General features: G+C 39.8%; 1 protein-coding gene across 2 annotated transcripts in view; it reads left to right on the top strand.

Annotated features, from left to right (window-relative positions):
* Window positions 1-17,842, top strand: part of IQSEC1 (IQ motif and Sec7 domain ArfGEF 1) — a 440,052-nt gene that overhangs the window by 54,513 nt on the left and 367,697 nt on the right. The window contains exon 2 of one of the 2 annotated variants that reach the window (XM_089678734.1): window positions 15,746-15,802. The exons of the other annotated variant lie outside the window; for it this stretch is intronic. Coding sequence (XP_089534860.1) covers window positions 15,746-15,802 — 57 coding nt within the window. The remainder of the gene's footprint in view (window positions 1-15,745; window positions 15,803-17,842) is intronic. 2 annotated transcript variants of the gene reach the window in all.

Here is a 17,842-nt window from a genome sequence, read left to right as displayed (position 1 = left end):
GGTGAGCCGGGTGAAGTGCGGACCCCGGAACCTTAGATCGGGGGGACCTCTGATGTCATCATGTGGCCTCACTCCGGGGTGTTGTTACTGCTTCTAGGACTCAGCATAACACTCCCCGCTGACACCACCAACTATTGAAAGGAGCTCCACATCCCTACTGCTCTAGCAGATCCTGGGAGAGTTTTGCTGGTTGCTGTGTGGAGGAGGCTTGGATTGAGGAGCGCATACCACCACTGAGGGGGAGCCTGTGAGGAGTCTGTCACTATAAGGATCAGTGTGATCCCTTAAAGGGAGCTGGCTCTTTGGGGTCAATGTAAGGAGGTGAGGGGGCATTTTGGCCACTGAAGGATTGCCACTTATTATTGATCACCTACACATCATCACTTGCATGCGAGTGAAGTTGGAGCACGATCATATACATTTTTGGGACTTGATTATATGATTATTTATTTGTGTGCTGATTGATTTGAGTATTGTTTAGTGCTATTTGTATTTCTGTTCGGTGGGATGTATGACACATAGCACTGTTTGCACTATTTACGTTGCCATAGACGGAATTCACGTGTTGCACATATCATTTATTTGGCTTATTGGATCCCTCAAGTGTGGATTTTAGGGGGGATTGAGTGTTGTGCACTTATATATATGTTATATTTCAATATATGTATGTTTTATTACATTCACTGATAGATTTTTGTATTTCAATTTGATTTTTGGGAGTATTTATCACATTAGTTTGATGTTTAGCGCTACACTGTGTTTATTATTTTCTCCAATGAAAGAGTGTTTTTATCCAAAAGCAAGATTGCTGGACGCTGGCATTTGTCATGGATGAACAGTGTAATGGTATGCAGTAAATCTTGGAAACACTCGTCATTCATCTGTACGTAATTCTTGAAATCATCTGGGTTGTTCTTCTGCAACTGTCTCAGAAGAGACACACTCATGACCAAAAATATTGGCACCCCCGTATTTCTGTCAGATAATGCACCACTTCACCCAGAAAATTGTTGCACATACAAATTTTTGGGCATTCTCATGTTTGTTTCTTTTGTTTGTTTTGGTATGACACAAAAAGTGGAGAAAAAAAAAGCCAAATCTGACACATTCCACGCAAAACCCCAAAAATGGACTGGACTAAATTATTGGCACCCTCAATTTAATATTTGGTAGCATATCCCTTGGAAAAAATAACTGAAATTAATCTCTTCCTGTAGCCAGAAATGAGTTTCTTACACCATTCTACTGGAATTTTGGACCACACTTCTTTCACCAACTGCTCCTAGTCTCTCAGACTGGAAGGGTTTCTTATCCCAACTGCTGTTTTGAGATCTCTCCACAGGTGCTCTATGGGATTGAGATCTGGACTCATTGCTGGCTAGTTCAGCACTCTTCCGCACTTTGTCTGAAACTACTTCTGGGTGCTTTTTGATGTGTGTCATTGTCCTACTGTAAGACCCATGACTTTCTGACTCGGGGCCCTACATTGCACCCCACAATTCTTTGGTAGTCTTCAGATTTCATAATGCCATGCACACGGTCAAGACATCCAGTACCTAAAGCAGTAAAGCAACCCCAAAACATCAGTGAACTGTATTCTTTTCTTTAACCTCTTCACGCCGGCTGAACGTAAATGTGTGGCCTCCCAGCATCTGGGCCTAGCTGCCGATTGGCCGCACATTCTATTAAAAAAGAACATATGTGCTGAGAGTGCGTGCCCTGCGCTCTCCCAGCACACGTCCGGTACTCACGGAAAGGTCCCAATCTCCTCTTTCGATCGGGACCTTTCCCGATCATGTGACGGCGTATCACGTGGGTTCACATGACCCTAAACCCCGCTCCGCCTCCCGGCTTCTGAAACCCTTAAAAGGCCAGGAGGCACCGGTGTGAAGGGGTTAAAGGCCTCATTTCCTTTTCTGAAACAGTAGAATGATGGTCTTTACCAAAAAGCTGTAATTTTGTTTTGTCTGTCCACAGCACATTTTCCCAAAAGGGTTTTTATCTTCCTCAGGTAAGTTTTGGCAAACTCCAATCTGGCTTTTTTATGTTTCTGTGTCAGCAGTGGGGTCCTCCTGGGTCTCCTACCGTAGCATCCCTTTTCATTCAGATAGCGACGTATAGTGCTAGACACAGTTTTACCCTGTGCCTGAAGGTCAGTTTGGATTTGTCTGGAAGTTGATCAAGGTTCTTTATCCACCATTCTAACAATCCTTTGTTGCGATCTTTGATCACGTTTTTCTCTTTTGTCCACGTCCAGGGAGATTAGCTACAGTGCCATGGGCTGTAACTTCTTGCCAATGCAGCGCAAAGTGGACACAGGAACATTAAGATCTGTTGATACAGGTTAGTTTAATTACAGGAGCACCAAAAACATGGATGCAATTATTTATTACAATTTTGAGAAGGTGCCAATAATTTTGTCCAGTCCATTTTTGGGGTTTTGTGTGGAATGCACTCCACTTTTTTGTGTCATACCAAATACAAGCAAAAGCAATAAACATGAGAATGCTGAAATATTTATAATTGCAACAATTTTCTGGACAATGTGGTGCATTTTCTGACAAGGGTGCTAATATTTTTGCCATGATTGTATAAGAGTATTTTTGATGGTTGTGAAGCCATTGCTTGCACCATATCCTTCTTCTTGGCTTCTTCTTTTTAAGGACATTCCACAATTTCAAGGCAATTGGAAGTGCTGAGTCTTGCATTTCTTCTGTCCAGTACTCCATCTGGCCATATGACAATGAGCAAATACACGTGAGGATAACGTGGGGGGAGCAATGCTTGAATACGCCATGACACACCGATCGGATATAGCCAAAAGGCGTAGTAAATACAGGGGTCACATGTACATGACATCACTTCCAATGGTACACTAGTATAGCTACACACGGGAAGTTGTACTGGATCGTATGAGATTTTATGTTTTATTTTATTTTTTATGTTTAATAGAACTCTCGAATTTAGTATAAGAGTAACATGCAAAAAAACAGGAACAGTCAGTCCAGTTTTCTCATCGTGTACACTAGGCATTACCCTTGTTATTTCTTTGTAACAGATATATGCTCCAAATGACACATTATTTACAGTAATATATAAAAATTAAATTTTAACAGAGTTTCCAATTATTATTTTTCTGCTTTTTTTTTCAATAAGTTGATTAGCTTACTTTATCCATTTTGGACCGTATACGTGCCCATTCATACTAGGTGCGGTTACTTGCATTTCTCCTCATGGAAAAACATAAGCAACTGCAAAGACACACACAAATCAATATTTTTCTGTGTGTCACTTTCAGAACAGAATGAAGTGCTTCACTGAGTTCCAGAGCATTTTGCATAATATCATACCACTCTGCGTGGTCCCCCATGTCACTGCACAGTTAACACAGTGCACCATGCTGCTGTGAAGTGACATAAATGAAGTGTCTGTACAGTTTAGGTAAAGTTGAAATGAAAAAAAAAAGGGGAGAAGTGTGATTCGTTAAACTAAAATGGCGAGAGGTACTCTGGCAGAGTAGGCTGATAAAGGGAATGTGTTTTCCTCAATAAGTGTTCTAACCCTGTGATATCATACTTGGAGGAGACAGAGGCCAGCCCGTTGTCACCATTGTCTCGCTCTGGACACTTGTGGCATTGTTTTAATCCCGTGTATGAGCAGTTTCCTACCTGTAACAAGGACAGTTTCACCAAGCTGATGGATTCCTTTTTTGTCCTTTTTGTGATGCTGCTAGAGATTTTGCCAGCTTCTCACATTGTGAGTGCATCTTTTAAGTATTTTTAATAATAAATTTGACAATACTATGCAACGCTACTTGTGCTGATCTTTTATGTTTTGTCTTATTAGATTTTGCCTGGAGCTCCCTTCTTCTCTCTTGATAGTTTGCTGCACCACTTCTATTAGTATCAATATTAGCTGCATTTTAATTACTATTCGCTAACACTAACATTTCTCATTATTTTATTATTCTTTTTATTGTATCTGAGCATTATTTAGAGACTAGTGTCTCTTTTTTACATAGTATACATTTGCAGATTTACCACATCTATAGATTTACCAAAACTGTATGACTGCAGGAAACACCCAATCTATCCAATCAATGTGTATTCAGTCTGGCAGGCTTTTGCATTACATAGTTTATGGTAAATTTAAAGGAGATTGTACAATCAGATTGTATAGTGTATGGTGTGCTTTAGGGCGAAGAGGACCTGTGGGTGTGATTAAATTACACGGAATATTAGTATTAGGTCTACTTGTACACTGTGTGTATGTGTGTATTTTATATATATATGTATTTTATATATATATATATATATCAACTGTAGTTGGAGATAGACCAGCAGCCAGAACTATTTACAAAGGACTCTTCAGATACACCAATTGCACAGTCTGTTCTGTTTACCTTCAGTTCATTGGACATAATAAGGAATTCAGCTGCAAAAAAGTCTGTGTGTTACTAAATAACTACGAATGAATCAGCATAGATCTGGTCAGATCTTGTTACATGAAGCACTTAGTACAAAGTGCTGCATGGTTGGGAGCAGGGGCAGACTGACAACTCATGGGGCCCCCGGGCAACAGGGGATCATGGGGCCCCTGTGTCCTCACCCACACTCAAACCACACCCAAAAAAGCCTATGAAAGGTACAAGGGGCATCTCATGGGACCCCCTATTGACCCCGGGCCCCTGGGGCAGTGCCCGAATGGTCAGTCCGCCCCTGGTTGGTAGGTATGCAGTACTTGCCCTCTGCCTTATAATGCAACAGAGGCATTGTCACCCAGATGCTTGAGGGAGACTACAGGCTGATACACAGCATGTCTGCGAGGGAGCACCCATCCTTCCTATGATTGACAGAGCTTCTCACCATGGTCAACCAAAGGGAGGGAGCACTAGTATCACTCTTACTCCCATATACACATGCAACAATGAAAAACTGCAGCAAACTTCCTAGGTCCTGTACAAAGAACAGTGTTATCAAAAGAGACAACCTGCTCTGCATTCTCACTAAATAAAACTCACAGAATGCTGGAAAAGAAAGAAAAACATTTACAAAAAGGTATTTTTAGAGTTCTTTAGTATTCTAAACATAGATTTCCATTCCTCTATGCCTGTGCCTCAGCTAGTGAAGTTGACACAGTATGGATATATCTCTACTTTAACCCCTTCATGCCTAAGGGTAAAACAAATCTAAAGGCCTAAGCACAATTCTGCACCGTTGACATGTGATAGCAAAACCGTACATATCACAACTACTTTGCACATCCAGGTGGATTATACCTTGATTTTTTCAGGACAAATTGGGCTTTCATTTGGTGGTAAATGGTAATGGATATCTCCTGATTTTTTTTTTTATTATCAAAGGAAAACTGGCCAAAAATAGTAAAAAAAATCCTTTTTTTTTTATTTAGCTATGTGTTTCTTGTTATGACCATAACCTACCACCAAAGAGCAACCCAAAATAAATTCTCCAGCTCTTGACGATCGCAGCGATACCATATATGTGTATGTTATTTGTTGTTTGTACCCGTAGTACAGCCCAGAAACCATAGTGCGCATTTTGTTTTTGTCTTTTTTTTTTTTTTTTTTACCTAAAACACACTAACACTAACTGACACTGACATTAACACTAACTGACACTGATACCAATTTTTTTTAAAATCCTGACCTTGACCTTTGACCCTGACCTTTGACCTTGACCCTGACCTAAACACTAACCCTGGCACTGAACTAGATCAAACCTTGATCTAGGTATTTTTTTTTATTTTTTATTTTTTTTATATTTATTTATTTATCCTTTTTTTTTTTTTACAAACTTTTTTTTTCTTCTCTCTGACAGGAGTTCGAGAGATACAATGTATCTCTCTTCTCCATTCATAGAGAGAGAGAGAAAAAAACAAGGGTGCCGGGCTGCACAGTGACTGATCACTGTGATAGCCAATCAGAGGCTATCACAGCGATCATGTGACCCGGGACCGGGAGTCCCGGGTCCCGATCGTTAGAACGGGACCCGGTGCTCTCAGTGACACCGCGGTCTCGGTGCTGGGAGCACGCTGAGGGGCGCGCTCCCAACACAAAGACAGGTACGCAAATATGCGGCCCCACGGAAAAAAGCCCAGGTCCGTGAGGCCGCATATTTGTGTTACGTCGGCGTCAAGGGGTTAAATTGCAAGCTTATCTTCAGCCTCCAGTCATCTTAAACTGTCTAAAAATCACGAAATTGCAATGAGTTTGAAACAAGTGCAGCCTATCAGTTAAGTAGTGCTAGGCATCAAACACTGCGACTTTGTTTAAAATGTAAATCCTAACAATGAACATCATTTGCTCTATTTTGGTCTGATAAATATATAATTGAAAGCATTTTGTTTTGTGTGTTTCATAATTGCAAACCTCTTGCAATACTTGTTGATCCTGTCAGAAATGCAGTAAGCTTGTAACTTCCTGTAGTGAGTGGACAATGCAGTACCTCTGCCACACTGATATCCAAGGGGTGTTATCAGCCCAGCATAGGTTACCTCTACAGATACAGAACGCATCCCCTTCCCCTACGTTCTATAGTCTGAACACACCTGTTCAAGTGTGACAATGTGTTGTTCCTCCATGGGTATAGTACAATGAGTAAACATTATCACTGTAGGACATGAAGTATGAAGTGTGTTACTGGCAGGATGACCAGGTGAAAGAAGAAAAATTAAAAAATGTTAAAAGACCTTATAAATTGCAATACATTTTTATTTTCTAGGTTTTATTTTAAGCTAGAAAGTCTTTCCAGTTTTTGCTTAATCTAGTTTAAGGGGAATTTAACTTTTTCTGTGCACTGCAAACAAAAAAACGCAATTAATTTCTTAATATCATTTTTTATATTCAAAGCAATCTCATCCATCCATCCATGTCTCCATGATTTATTTTATTGAGGAATCACGTTGAAAAACACCCTGGCCTTACTTAAAAAAGCCACAGCATTTCTAGCTGTGGCCATCTTGAGTAAAGGCAGATAATTCATGAAGAATTTACTTCCTGGAATCCATCTACTCTTACTGTGAAAATCTAGAAAACCTTGTGCATGGGCAGTACAATATTCATGCAGGTTGCTGGTACAGTTTTGCAATGTCAGGCATGGTGGAAGGAGGGTGTGCTTATCTGATAAAGCCCCTCCTCCCCTCCCCCAGATGATAGGAAAAAAAATGGCCATGAAGAATTCTGGGATGTATGACATCATTTTGGTCTAGGCTAGAAACCAGGGAGCAATTAAAAAAAAATTAAAAATATTCCTTCCTTTCTGTTTACTAAGGTAAGAAGTATAAGGATTAAAAATGTAAAAATCTTTCACAGATGTGAGAGAACAATGGTCTACTTTCTAAAGCTGATACTGCACAAATTCCCCCCGCCCCCCCATTTCTCTCTTTTTCGCTTTAATTTTTCTGTATCCCCATTCAGATTCAAACTTGAAAAACAGGTCTTAACCTGATTGGCGACTGTGAGAGGCTTCTTTATTCTTTTATTGAACTTCCAGTATGTGAGAGACATACAGTACATACATACAGCGGATATATTTGAGAACAGCTCTTTGGCTTCCCTAACAAGTGATTCAATAAGGTTTCCAGACCACCAGGTTACCAACAGAAGTCGATCAGTCACTATACTATAGCAATACCAATGTGAAAAAACAAATTAAGCATGGAGTCTGCGCTCCTTGTACATAGTTCATGGTTTAGTTTTCTGTTCTGGATGAAGCGTACCTCTGTTTTGCTTTGTTTCTATTAAGGTCACTTTGCAGTAACGCAAAGAAGCTTACAACCCTCTGTAGTGTAATGCTTTACTAAACAGGCTGCACATACTACAGGAAAAACCATTCTCAACATACAAAGTAACACAAAATATGCATATAAGATACACATGCGCAAACTATCTATGCTTACCAGCAAATTTGCATGGACAATATATGCAATAACTGAACTAAACAGCTACTTAACTAATTTTTTTTTGTGATAGAGTCATCTTCCATACTGCACCTTGATTCTTGGAGTCCTGTAAACAACTGTTTTTTTCTTCCAACACATGGCTTGTTCAAGTCCTTTGCCCTCCCCCCACATCCTGCCTACATAATTTCCTAACCCGATCTTCATGTATCAGTCCAACAGGTTCATTGGCATATCAGTAGGGATGGCCTAACTTCCTAAAACAATACATGGTCTTAAAATGTTTTTACATATATATGCTATACAAATCACTAAAATGGCCACAGCAACACAACCTCTAGTTTACTCAACTGATACTCTTCATTTTTTTCCAGAGAATATCCAATTGAGGGATCAAGAAATCATTTTTTCCCCACTGGAGCAAATTGGTTTATTGGGATTTTTTGCCTTCCTGTGGATCAACTGTGGGTTTTGGATAGTGCATATGGAGGTCTTTTATTTTTGTGTCTGGTGTGTGTGTAAGTGTTTTTTTTTTCATTTGGTTGAACTGGATGGACTTGTTTTTTTTTCAACCAGATTAACTATGTAACCCTGCAGTACTCTATGATGCAGATACATTTCAGAACAGAATGAGCTTTTGTTGGGTTACAGATAGTAAGAACCTTTTTTGTTTATTTCTGACATCATCGGCTAACAGGACATTGAATGGTCTCAGTAATGCTTATTGTTTTCTACTTTTATCTGAAAAGAACAAGCTGCTCAAACTTGATGATAAGAACTCTTGACAGAGAACTGCAGAAGACACAGCCTTTTTCACACACATAATTAAATATTAACAAGCTTCAAATTCAAGGTTTATATCACACTTAGTATCTTATGTAAGGCACTCAACAATGCTTGCCTTATACTACTTGATTTTCTATAAGAAGAGAACTCGGTGTCTGTCACCCAGCAGTATAAACAGTTGATGGACTTTCTGTATGTACCCTTTTCTGGATAATATTTGTGATAGTAATTCCAGCTGCTTACACAATTGTGGGTGATTGATATGGATGGCAGAATGACTGGGCATAATGACCATATTATGCCTTATGTAGACTACATTACATTTATACCTTACAAAGGAATGGGTGTTTAGCACATATCACCTGTTTTATTATACAAAGGTAACCATACAATAGAAGTTAAGCCTTCTCTAGGTAACGATCATGTTATGACTTAAGCAAAAAAATATTCTCCAGATGTGTCTCCCAATACTTCAGCTCAAGGTAATCGGCATTCGCCTAGTGCTTTTTCCATGGGAGCAGCAGATCACCCAGTCCTCAGAATTTTTTGGGCTTCCCATAATGGAATTTCTGTTTCCCAAACCTGAAGGTCTCCAAGTTGACAGATCACACCCAGGACCTCATGTGCTTCTCCAGTGGTCCTAAACATCTCTTCATTCTTCAGGTCTTTGTGGAGTTAGCCAACCTTTTTCCTCTCCTGAAATAACCACATTACCTTCAGAGTAGATTTTTTTATGGTGTGTATGATGTGATAAATGTCCACATAACTCTAGTTAACTTGTGAACTTTCTTAAATGGATTATATTTTGTGTAAAATGAACAGCAGCAACTCCTCCTGTAAAGCAGTAGTAAAGCTTTAAAAACAAATAAAAGGTTTTCCTCCTGCAAGGCAATATCATAATGTGCTAGCATGCATTGCATAATAGCACGTTATAAAAAACTTACCTCAAAACGAAGCCTTCCAGCATTGCACTGTCAACGCTGACAGGGTTTCCATTTTCACCCAGTCTTTTTTCCAGGTTCACGGGCTTCAGCTGTCTGATTGGCCAAGCTGCTATGATGTCACTCCCACGCGCATGCCCCAGGCACGGCACAAAGCTCTGAAGGAACAGCACAGGGAATGCTGTACCTTCAGAGTGCATGTGCCGATGACATCACCAGCTGCTGCTCAATGGAATATTTCCTAAACGGTAAACAATTAGGAGATATTCATTTTACCTAAAGGTAAGCTTCATTATAAGCTTACCTGTAGGTAAAAATCACAAAAACGAGTTTACTACCACTCTAAGTCATCTGTTGCACGTTATGATAAGGTTCCCATAGGATCACTTTTTTTTAAGGTGCTCTCTCCACATGAAACTCCAAATTTTCTTTCTCATCCTAACACAAAAGAAGAACTATGCTTAATGACTTCTGTGGGGAGTAAGAGGAGTAAAGTCAACAGCACAACCTGCTATTTACCCACTTTGTAGAGACATCTGTTACCCTCCAGGTCTGCTATCACCCTTGCCACAACATGCTCTCTTTTTAAAACATTTACAAAAACAGGAGAACAAGAGTTCAAACAAGCATATAATTTAAGAGAAGTGACATCAAATACAATTGGTAAAGTAGTTGGTAAATGCATTTGATTGAATGTAGTGATAAATTAATGTAAGGCTACATGTACACTAGCCTACCCTGACTGCGGTGCAAGAAAATGCAAATCGTGTGTAAAAGTGGAAACCACATATACACGCGTTTTTGCTGCATTTTCCTGCGGCTGGTGGTCAAAACATTTCTATTCTAAACATGATTCTTCTACATTCGTGAGAGGGAGGTTTAACCTCACCTAAACGCAGCAGCTCCTAAACTCTGCTAAAGGCCTATTTGTACATGGACACATAGGCTTTTATGGAGTTGAGTCAGGAGCTTTGGCAAAAAAAAAACGCCCAAATCTCCTAAACTAAAGTTTAGGAGATGCCAGTGTACTTGAAGCCTAATGAGGAAGATGGATAAACAGTTTTCAAAAGGTTGGTTTTAAGGGAATCAGTTTTAGGCCTCATGTACACTTGAACTCACCTAGTCATTAAACTCTCCAGGCAACAGAAAAACGCAGCAAAAACGCATATAAACTCTGCTGCTCCTAAACTCTGGTAAAAGCGTATGTGCACATGAACACAAAGGCTTTTATTGAGTTGAGTTCAGGGGCTTTGTCAAAAAAACGCCAAAAGCTCCTAAACTCACATTTACGAGCAGCAGTGTGCATGAGGCCTAAAATGTTTTGTGTGTATTTTTTTTTATAACATCAAATGACAGTGGTCACTAATAATTCAGTACCAGAAATGATATGGTACGCAAATTTTAGGAATTGTAACAAATTTAGTTGCATATTCTTACCTTTTCTGCTCTGAAGAAAGCTGTTCTTCCATGGCTTTTGGATACTGATTCTGAATGGGAGTAACTTTTTCATTACTGACCAACTGATGCACTTGCAGGGCTCTAATGAAAGAAGTTTCATGGCTTGCATACCTTGAGAAGTGATTAACCCTTTAGGAGTATCTCGCCAAAAATGACCTCATTGATGCCGAGAATGCCTTAAATCTGACTTGTACCTTACTGCAGACTGAAAATCAGTGAGCCAATCAAACAAGCACGAAATTAAATTTCTGAGGACATTCTGTGCACCAACTGTCTACAGAATACCTTCAGGTTGCTGCATCGCACCGAACTTTACAGAAAATTACAGAGCTTTAGATTGAAAAGGAAAATATAATTTTTATTAGCAGATAATTACAAAATGGCTTATGTAGCAATTGTATATGCTGTGTTTATATGTACAGCATGTATGTGTGTGTGTATGTAAATATATATATATATATATATATATATATACAGTCATGGCCGAAATTGTTGGCACCCTTGATATTTCTCCAGGAAATCATGTATTTCTCACGAAACGTATTGCATTAACACATGTTTTGCTATACACATGTTTATTCCCTTTGTGTGTATTGGGACAAAACAAAAAAAGGGAGGAAAGAAAGCAAATTCGACATAATGTCACACAAACCTCCAAAAATGGGCTGGACAAAAGTATTGGCACCCTTTCACAACTGCGGATAAATAAGAATGTTACAAGCATGTGATGCTCCTGTAAACTCACCTGGGGCAAGTAACAGGTGTGGGCAATATAGAAATCACACCTGAAAGCAGATAAAAAGGAGAGACGTTCACTTAACCTTTGCATTGTGTGTCTGTCTGTGCCACACTAAGCATGGACAACAGAAAGAGGAGACGAGAACTGTCTGAGGACCTGAGAACCAAAATTGTGGCAAAATATCAACAATCTCAAGGTTACAAGTCCATCTCCAGAGAACTAGATTTGCCTTTGTCCACAGTGCGCAACATTATCAAGAAGTTTGCAACCCATGGCACTGTAGCTAATCTCCCTGGTCGTGGACGGATGAGGAAAATTGATGAAAGATTGCAACGCAGAATAGTCCGGATGGTGGATAAGCAGCCCCAAACATGTTCCAAAGACATTCAAGCTGTCCTGCAGGCTCAGGGAGCATCAGTGTCAGCGCGAACTATCCGTCGACATTTAAATGAAATGAAACGCTATGGCAGGAGACCCAGGAGGACCCCACTGCTGACACAGAGACATAAAAAAGCAAGACTACAGTTTGCCAAAATGTACTTGAGTAAGCCAAAAGCCTTCTGGGAAAACGTCTTGTGGACAGATGAGACCAAGATAGAGCTTTTCGGTAAAGCACATCATTCTACTGTTTACCGAAAACGGAATGAGGCCTACAAAGAACAAAACACAGTACCTACGGTAAAATATGGTGGAGGTTCAATGATGTTTTGGGGTTGTTTTGCTGCCTCTGGCACTGGGTGCCTTGACTGTGTGCAAGGCATCATGAAATCTGAGGATTACCAAAGGATTTTGGGTCGCACTGTAGGGCCCAGTGTCAGAAAGCTGGGTTTGCGTCCAAGATCCTGGGTCTTCCAGCAGGACAATGACCCCAAACATACGTCAAAAAGCACTCAGAAATGGATGGCAAAGAAGCGCTGGAGAGTTCTGAAGTGGCCAGCAATGAGCCCAGATCTAAATCCCATTGAACACCTGTGGAGAGATCTTAAAATTGCTGTTGGGAAAAGGTGTCCTTCCAATAAGAGAGACCTGGAGCTGTTTGCAAAGGAAGAGTGGTCCAAAATTCCGGGTGAGAGGTGTCAGAAGCTTATTGATGGTTATAGGAAGCGACTGATTTCAGTTATGTTTTCCAAAGGGTGTGCAACCAAATATTAAGTTAAGGGTGCCAATACTTTTGTCCAGCCCATTTTTGGGGTTTTGTGTGACATTATGTCATATTTGCTTTTCTGCCTCTGTTTTATATTTGTTCCAATACATACAAAGGGAATAAACATGTGTATAGCAAAACATGTGTTAATGCAATACCTTTTTTGTGTGAAATACTTGATTTTCAGGAAAAATATCAAGGGTGCCAACAATTTCGGCCATGACTGTATATATATATATACAGTCAGGTCCATAAATATTGGGACATCGACACAATTCTAACATTTTTGGCTCTATACACCACCACAATGGATTTGAAATGAAATGAACAAGATGTGCTTTAACTGCAGACTGTCAGCTTTAATTTGAGGGGATTTACATCCAAATCAGATGAACGGTGTAGGAATTACAACAGTTTGCATATGTGCCTCCCACTTGTTAAGGGACCAAAAGTAATGGGACAGAATAATAATCATAAATCAAACTTTCACTTTTTAATATTTGGTTGCAAATCCTTTGCAGTCAATTACAGCCTTAAGTCTGGAACGCATAGATATCACCAGACGCTGGGTTTCATCCCTGGTGATGCTCTGCCAGGCCTCCACTGCAACTGTCTTCAGTTCCTGCTTGTTCTTGGGGCATTTTCCCTTCCGGTTTGTCTTCAGCAAGTGAAATGCATGCTCAATCGGATTGAGGTCAGGTGATTGACTTGGCCATTGCATAACATTCCACTTCTTTCCCTTAAAAAACTCTTTGGTTGCTTTTGCAGTATGCTTTGGGTCATTGTCCATCTGCACTGTGAAGCGGCGTCCAATGAGTTCTGAAGCATTTGGCTGAATATGAGCAGATGATATTGCCCGAAACACTTCAGAATTCATCCTGCTGCTTTTGTCAGCAGTCACATCATCAATAAATACAAGAGAACCAGTTCCATTGGCAGTCATACATGCCCACGCCATGATACTACCACCACCATGCTTCACTGATGAGGTGGTATGCTTAGGATCATGAGCAGTTCCTTTCCTTCTCCATACTCTTCTCTTCCCGTCACTCTGGTACAAGTTGATCTTGGTCTCATCTGTCCATAGGATGTTGTTCCAGAACTGTGAAGGCTTTTTTAGATGTCGTTTGGCAAACTCTAATCTGGCCTTCCTGTTTTTGAGGCTCATCAATGGTTTACATCTTGTGGTGAACCTTCTGTATTCACTCTGATGAAGTCTTCTCTTGATTGTTGACTTTGACACACATACACCTACCTCCTGGAGAGTGTTCTTGATCTGGCCAACTGTTGTGAAGGGTGTTTTCTTCACCAGGGAAAGAATTCTTTGGTCATCCACCACAGTTATTTTCTGTGGTCTTCCGGGTCTTTTGGTGTTGCTGAGCTCAGCGGTGCATTCCTTCTTTTTAAGAATGTTCGAAACAGTTGTTTTGGCCACGCCTAATGTTTTTGTTATCTCTCTGATGGGTTTGTTTTGTTTTTTCAGCCTAATGATGGCTTGCTTCACTGATAGTGACAGCTCTTTGGATCTCATCTTGAGAGTTGACAGCAACAGATTCCAAATGCAAATAGCACACTTGAAATGAACTCTGGACCTTTTATCTGCTCATTGTAATTGGGATAATGAGGGAATAACACACACCTGGCCATGGAACAGCTGAGAAGCCAATTGTCCCATTACTTTTGGTCCCTTAACAAGTGGGAGGCACATATGCAAACTGTTGTAATTCCTACACCGTTCACCTGATTTGGATGTAAATACCCTCAAATTAAAGCTGACAGTCTGCAGTTAAAGCACATCTTGTTTGTTTCATTTCAAATCCATTGTGGTGGTGTATAGAGCCAAAAATGTTAGAATTGTGTTGATGTCCCAATATTTATGGACCTGACTGTATATATATATATATAGATAGAATTTGCTATTTTTCCCTACTAAAGTGGAGTTATTCTTTAAAGTATAAATCTCTCCACTGTAAGAGGAAAATATCCTCTTAAAAACTTGTCACTGGTACAGGAGGCACTATTGGAAGATAATCCCCTTTTGATGACAATGGCACAATGTTGGATTTCCCACCATGTTCTGTCACCAGCAAAAATAGGTTGACTCTCCCAAGTAGAGACACAGACTGCAATAAATATCCAACAAAGATGCAATAGTTTTAAAGCGAAAAACAAAGTAAATTGCATGTAATTCCAGGTTGATGCCATTATGGCGAATACCAGAGAGCTTAGCAAAGCAGAAGTGCTGGGGGCTGTAAATAAGTCAAGTAGCTGCATGAAATAAGGTCTTGTTAAAAGATCAGATTGCAGGGGTGGTGAGGGTTTTAGTAGCCAAGCCCTGAAATTGAATTTGTTTCCCGTAAGCTATATATAGTATTGAGTTTTCAGTGCATCTTTGATGCAACTTCATACTTTGATGCTGCTCCATAGAGTGTATGTTACTTTTAAATTTTACATAGATTGGAAGAAAGCAATTGATGGCTTTATTTACATTGTGATTTTGATGTGCTGTTTGGTGCATGAAAAGTATGTCAACGCTAAGGGGAACATGGACTATGTTTTATTGTTGCTATATAGTGGAAAGCTACAGTGAGACACCGTGAGTATCATGAATCCGTATCTTCATGTCCTGCAAGGCTGTGACGAAAACATTACGCTTATTCTGCACTAACTCGCCAAACACCACCACTCATTAATGTTTATTGGTGTAAGGTCAGAAGTCATTTAGTTAAATCTGATTTCTCTTTCCTTCTCATTATGTAGTTATTACCCACGGACCTCATTGGAAGCCAGAAGCAGTTTATCTACAGAACCACTAAGGTAATGTGAATATGCAATATTAGCAGAACGGATTATACTTTATCTGCTCTGCATAAGTCATTACTGACTTTTTGATTTTCTGTATCGAAGTTGATTTTTATTATAGTTTGGTTAAACTGATGCAAGCAGAATAGACTTTAGAACAGAAAATTGATGCATTTCATATGTACTGGCATCGCATTAAAAGAATCCAACAAAGAAATCACCTTTGTCATAATGTATTTTTTTTGTTCAATGAAAAGTACTGACCGAAAGCTAAACTAAAGGAATTTAGTCAGCTTTTACAATGTGCTGGCTTACAGTAGGTGAAGTCCAGCCATGGCCTGGACTCTTCTCTTATTAACAATGAACAGTTTTACTGAGCACCAGGAGTACAGCTATCGATATGACTATCTATACTTTAACAGGAGCGATGCTGCTTTGTCCCACAGCAGCCACTTTCCTTCCCTCTCCCCTTTGCTGTCCATTCACAGAAGGCTTTGTATTTTTTGAATGGGTTAACATATACAAAACTCTCCCTAATTGGGCAAGTGAAGAAGAGGGGTGGGCAGAGTGGCTGTACATGACCCAATTTATAGCAATAGTAAAGATGTAAACTGTAAAAAAAAAAAAAAGCGATAAGTCCATGAGTTGGCATATGCCTCACTGGATTTAACCCATAGAAAACTGGAACATTTTAAAATGTGACTAAATTCATAAATTTCAACTTTAAATTTAGGATTTAGAATGAACATTTTCAAAGTGAACCTTACTGCAGTTTAAACTCCCATATAATGTATTTGAACTGTTTGTTTACCTGCTTGCCTGGAGTTCAGCTTTAAGCCTTTATGAACTATTATTATATAATCTTACTTATGAAAAATATGTATATTTTCCTCTGATTTTGCTTTAATTTAAATCTGACTTTAGATGAAATTTAACAGTTGCTGCTCTGTCATATGAATGACATCATACACTGTCTTCTTGCTTCAGAGAATACATACAGAGTCAAATAACCAAGCCCCATAGTTACAGGGAATGTAGGCTAATGCACAACCCTTGTGTCATTCATAAGCCCTCTTAGGAATCAAGAGACAGGATGTTTGGGAGAAACAACTGACAGACTTTAGGTGACATCTGACTGTCAAGCTGGAGAGTCCGAATTGGGGAAAGTATATAAAGCTGTTAAAGTGGAACTTCATCTGAAAAAGGAAGTTCTGTAGTTCTGTTTTATCCCCCCCTCATGCGCGCACACTCACTTTTGGAGGTTTACTTTTTTTTCTTTCAGGAAGCGGGTACCTAGTTTTGACAGATACCCGCTCCCACTTCTGCTTGGATCGCCTAGGCATTCTGGGTAGAAATTCACCCTCCTGTCCCATGTCTCTGATGGCAACCTCCTAGGGGACATGTCACAGGTACCAGGAGGCTGCAGGTCCAATTAGAAAGCGCTGCACGGCTTGCACATGCGGAGTGGGGAACTAACTGTGAAGCTGCAGAGTCACAGCTGGCTTCCCACAGTAAACAGCACAGGGGGCCTGAAGACCGATGAAGAACCGGCCAGGTGAGGACAACGGTAAATCCCTGGGCTTTTTATTTAAAGTCAGCTACTTTATTTGTATTTGAATTTTTTTTAAACAGACTAAAGATCTTCTTTAAGGTAGCAAACATTTTTAATACGTAAGCCTGCACAAATACCATAATTTAAGATTAAATGATTTGGTCTTTTTGTATATGGTAATTTTGTGTGGCTATCTATAAAGCTGAACTCTGGGCACAAAAACTTTCAATTAAATAAATTCCTTAAAGTGGTATGAAAAAAAAAAATGTACATGGTCCCCTTGCAGGTTGATGCCATAATGTGCTCGTATACACCATTCTCAAATGGATCCCTCCAGTGCTGACCTGTCACCACTCTCAATGCTTCCATCTTCACCCAGTTTTCTTTCCAGGTTCAAATTTTTCAGCTGCTTGAATCTGCAAGTCAATCTGATGCCACTCCACCACAGCACATAGCGGGTACCATAAATGGGGTCTGAGCTGCATATGTGCGGCTCAGACTGC

The sequence above is a fragment of the Staurois parvus genome, unplaced genomic scaffold (genome assembly GCF_062004578.1).
Source record: "Staurois parvus isolate SC_StPar_1 unplaced genomic scaffold, SC_StPar_1.0 ptg000209l, whole genome shotgun sequence".
Classification (NCBI taxonomy): Eukaryota; Metazoa; Chordata; class Amphibia; order Anura; family Ranidae; genus Staurois; species Staurois parvus.
The sequence above is the reverse complement of the archived record's forward strand: the minus strand, read 5'-3'. Positions and strand labels throughout refer to the sequence as shown.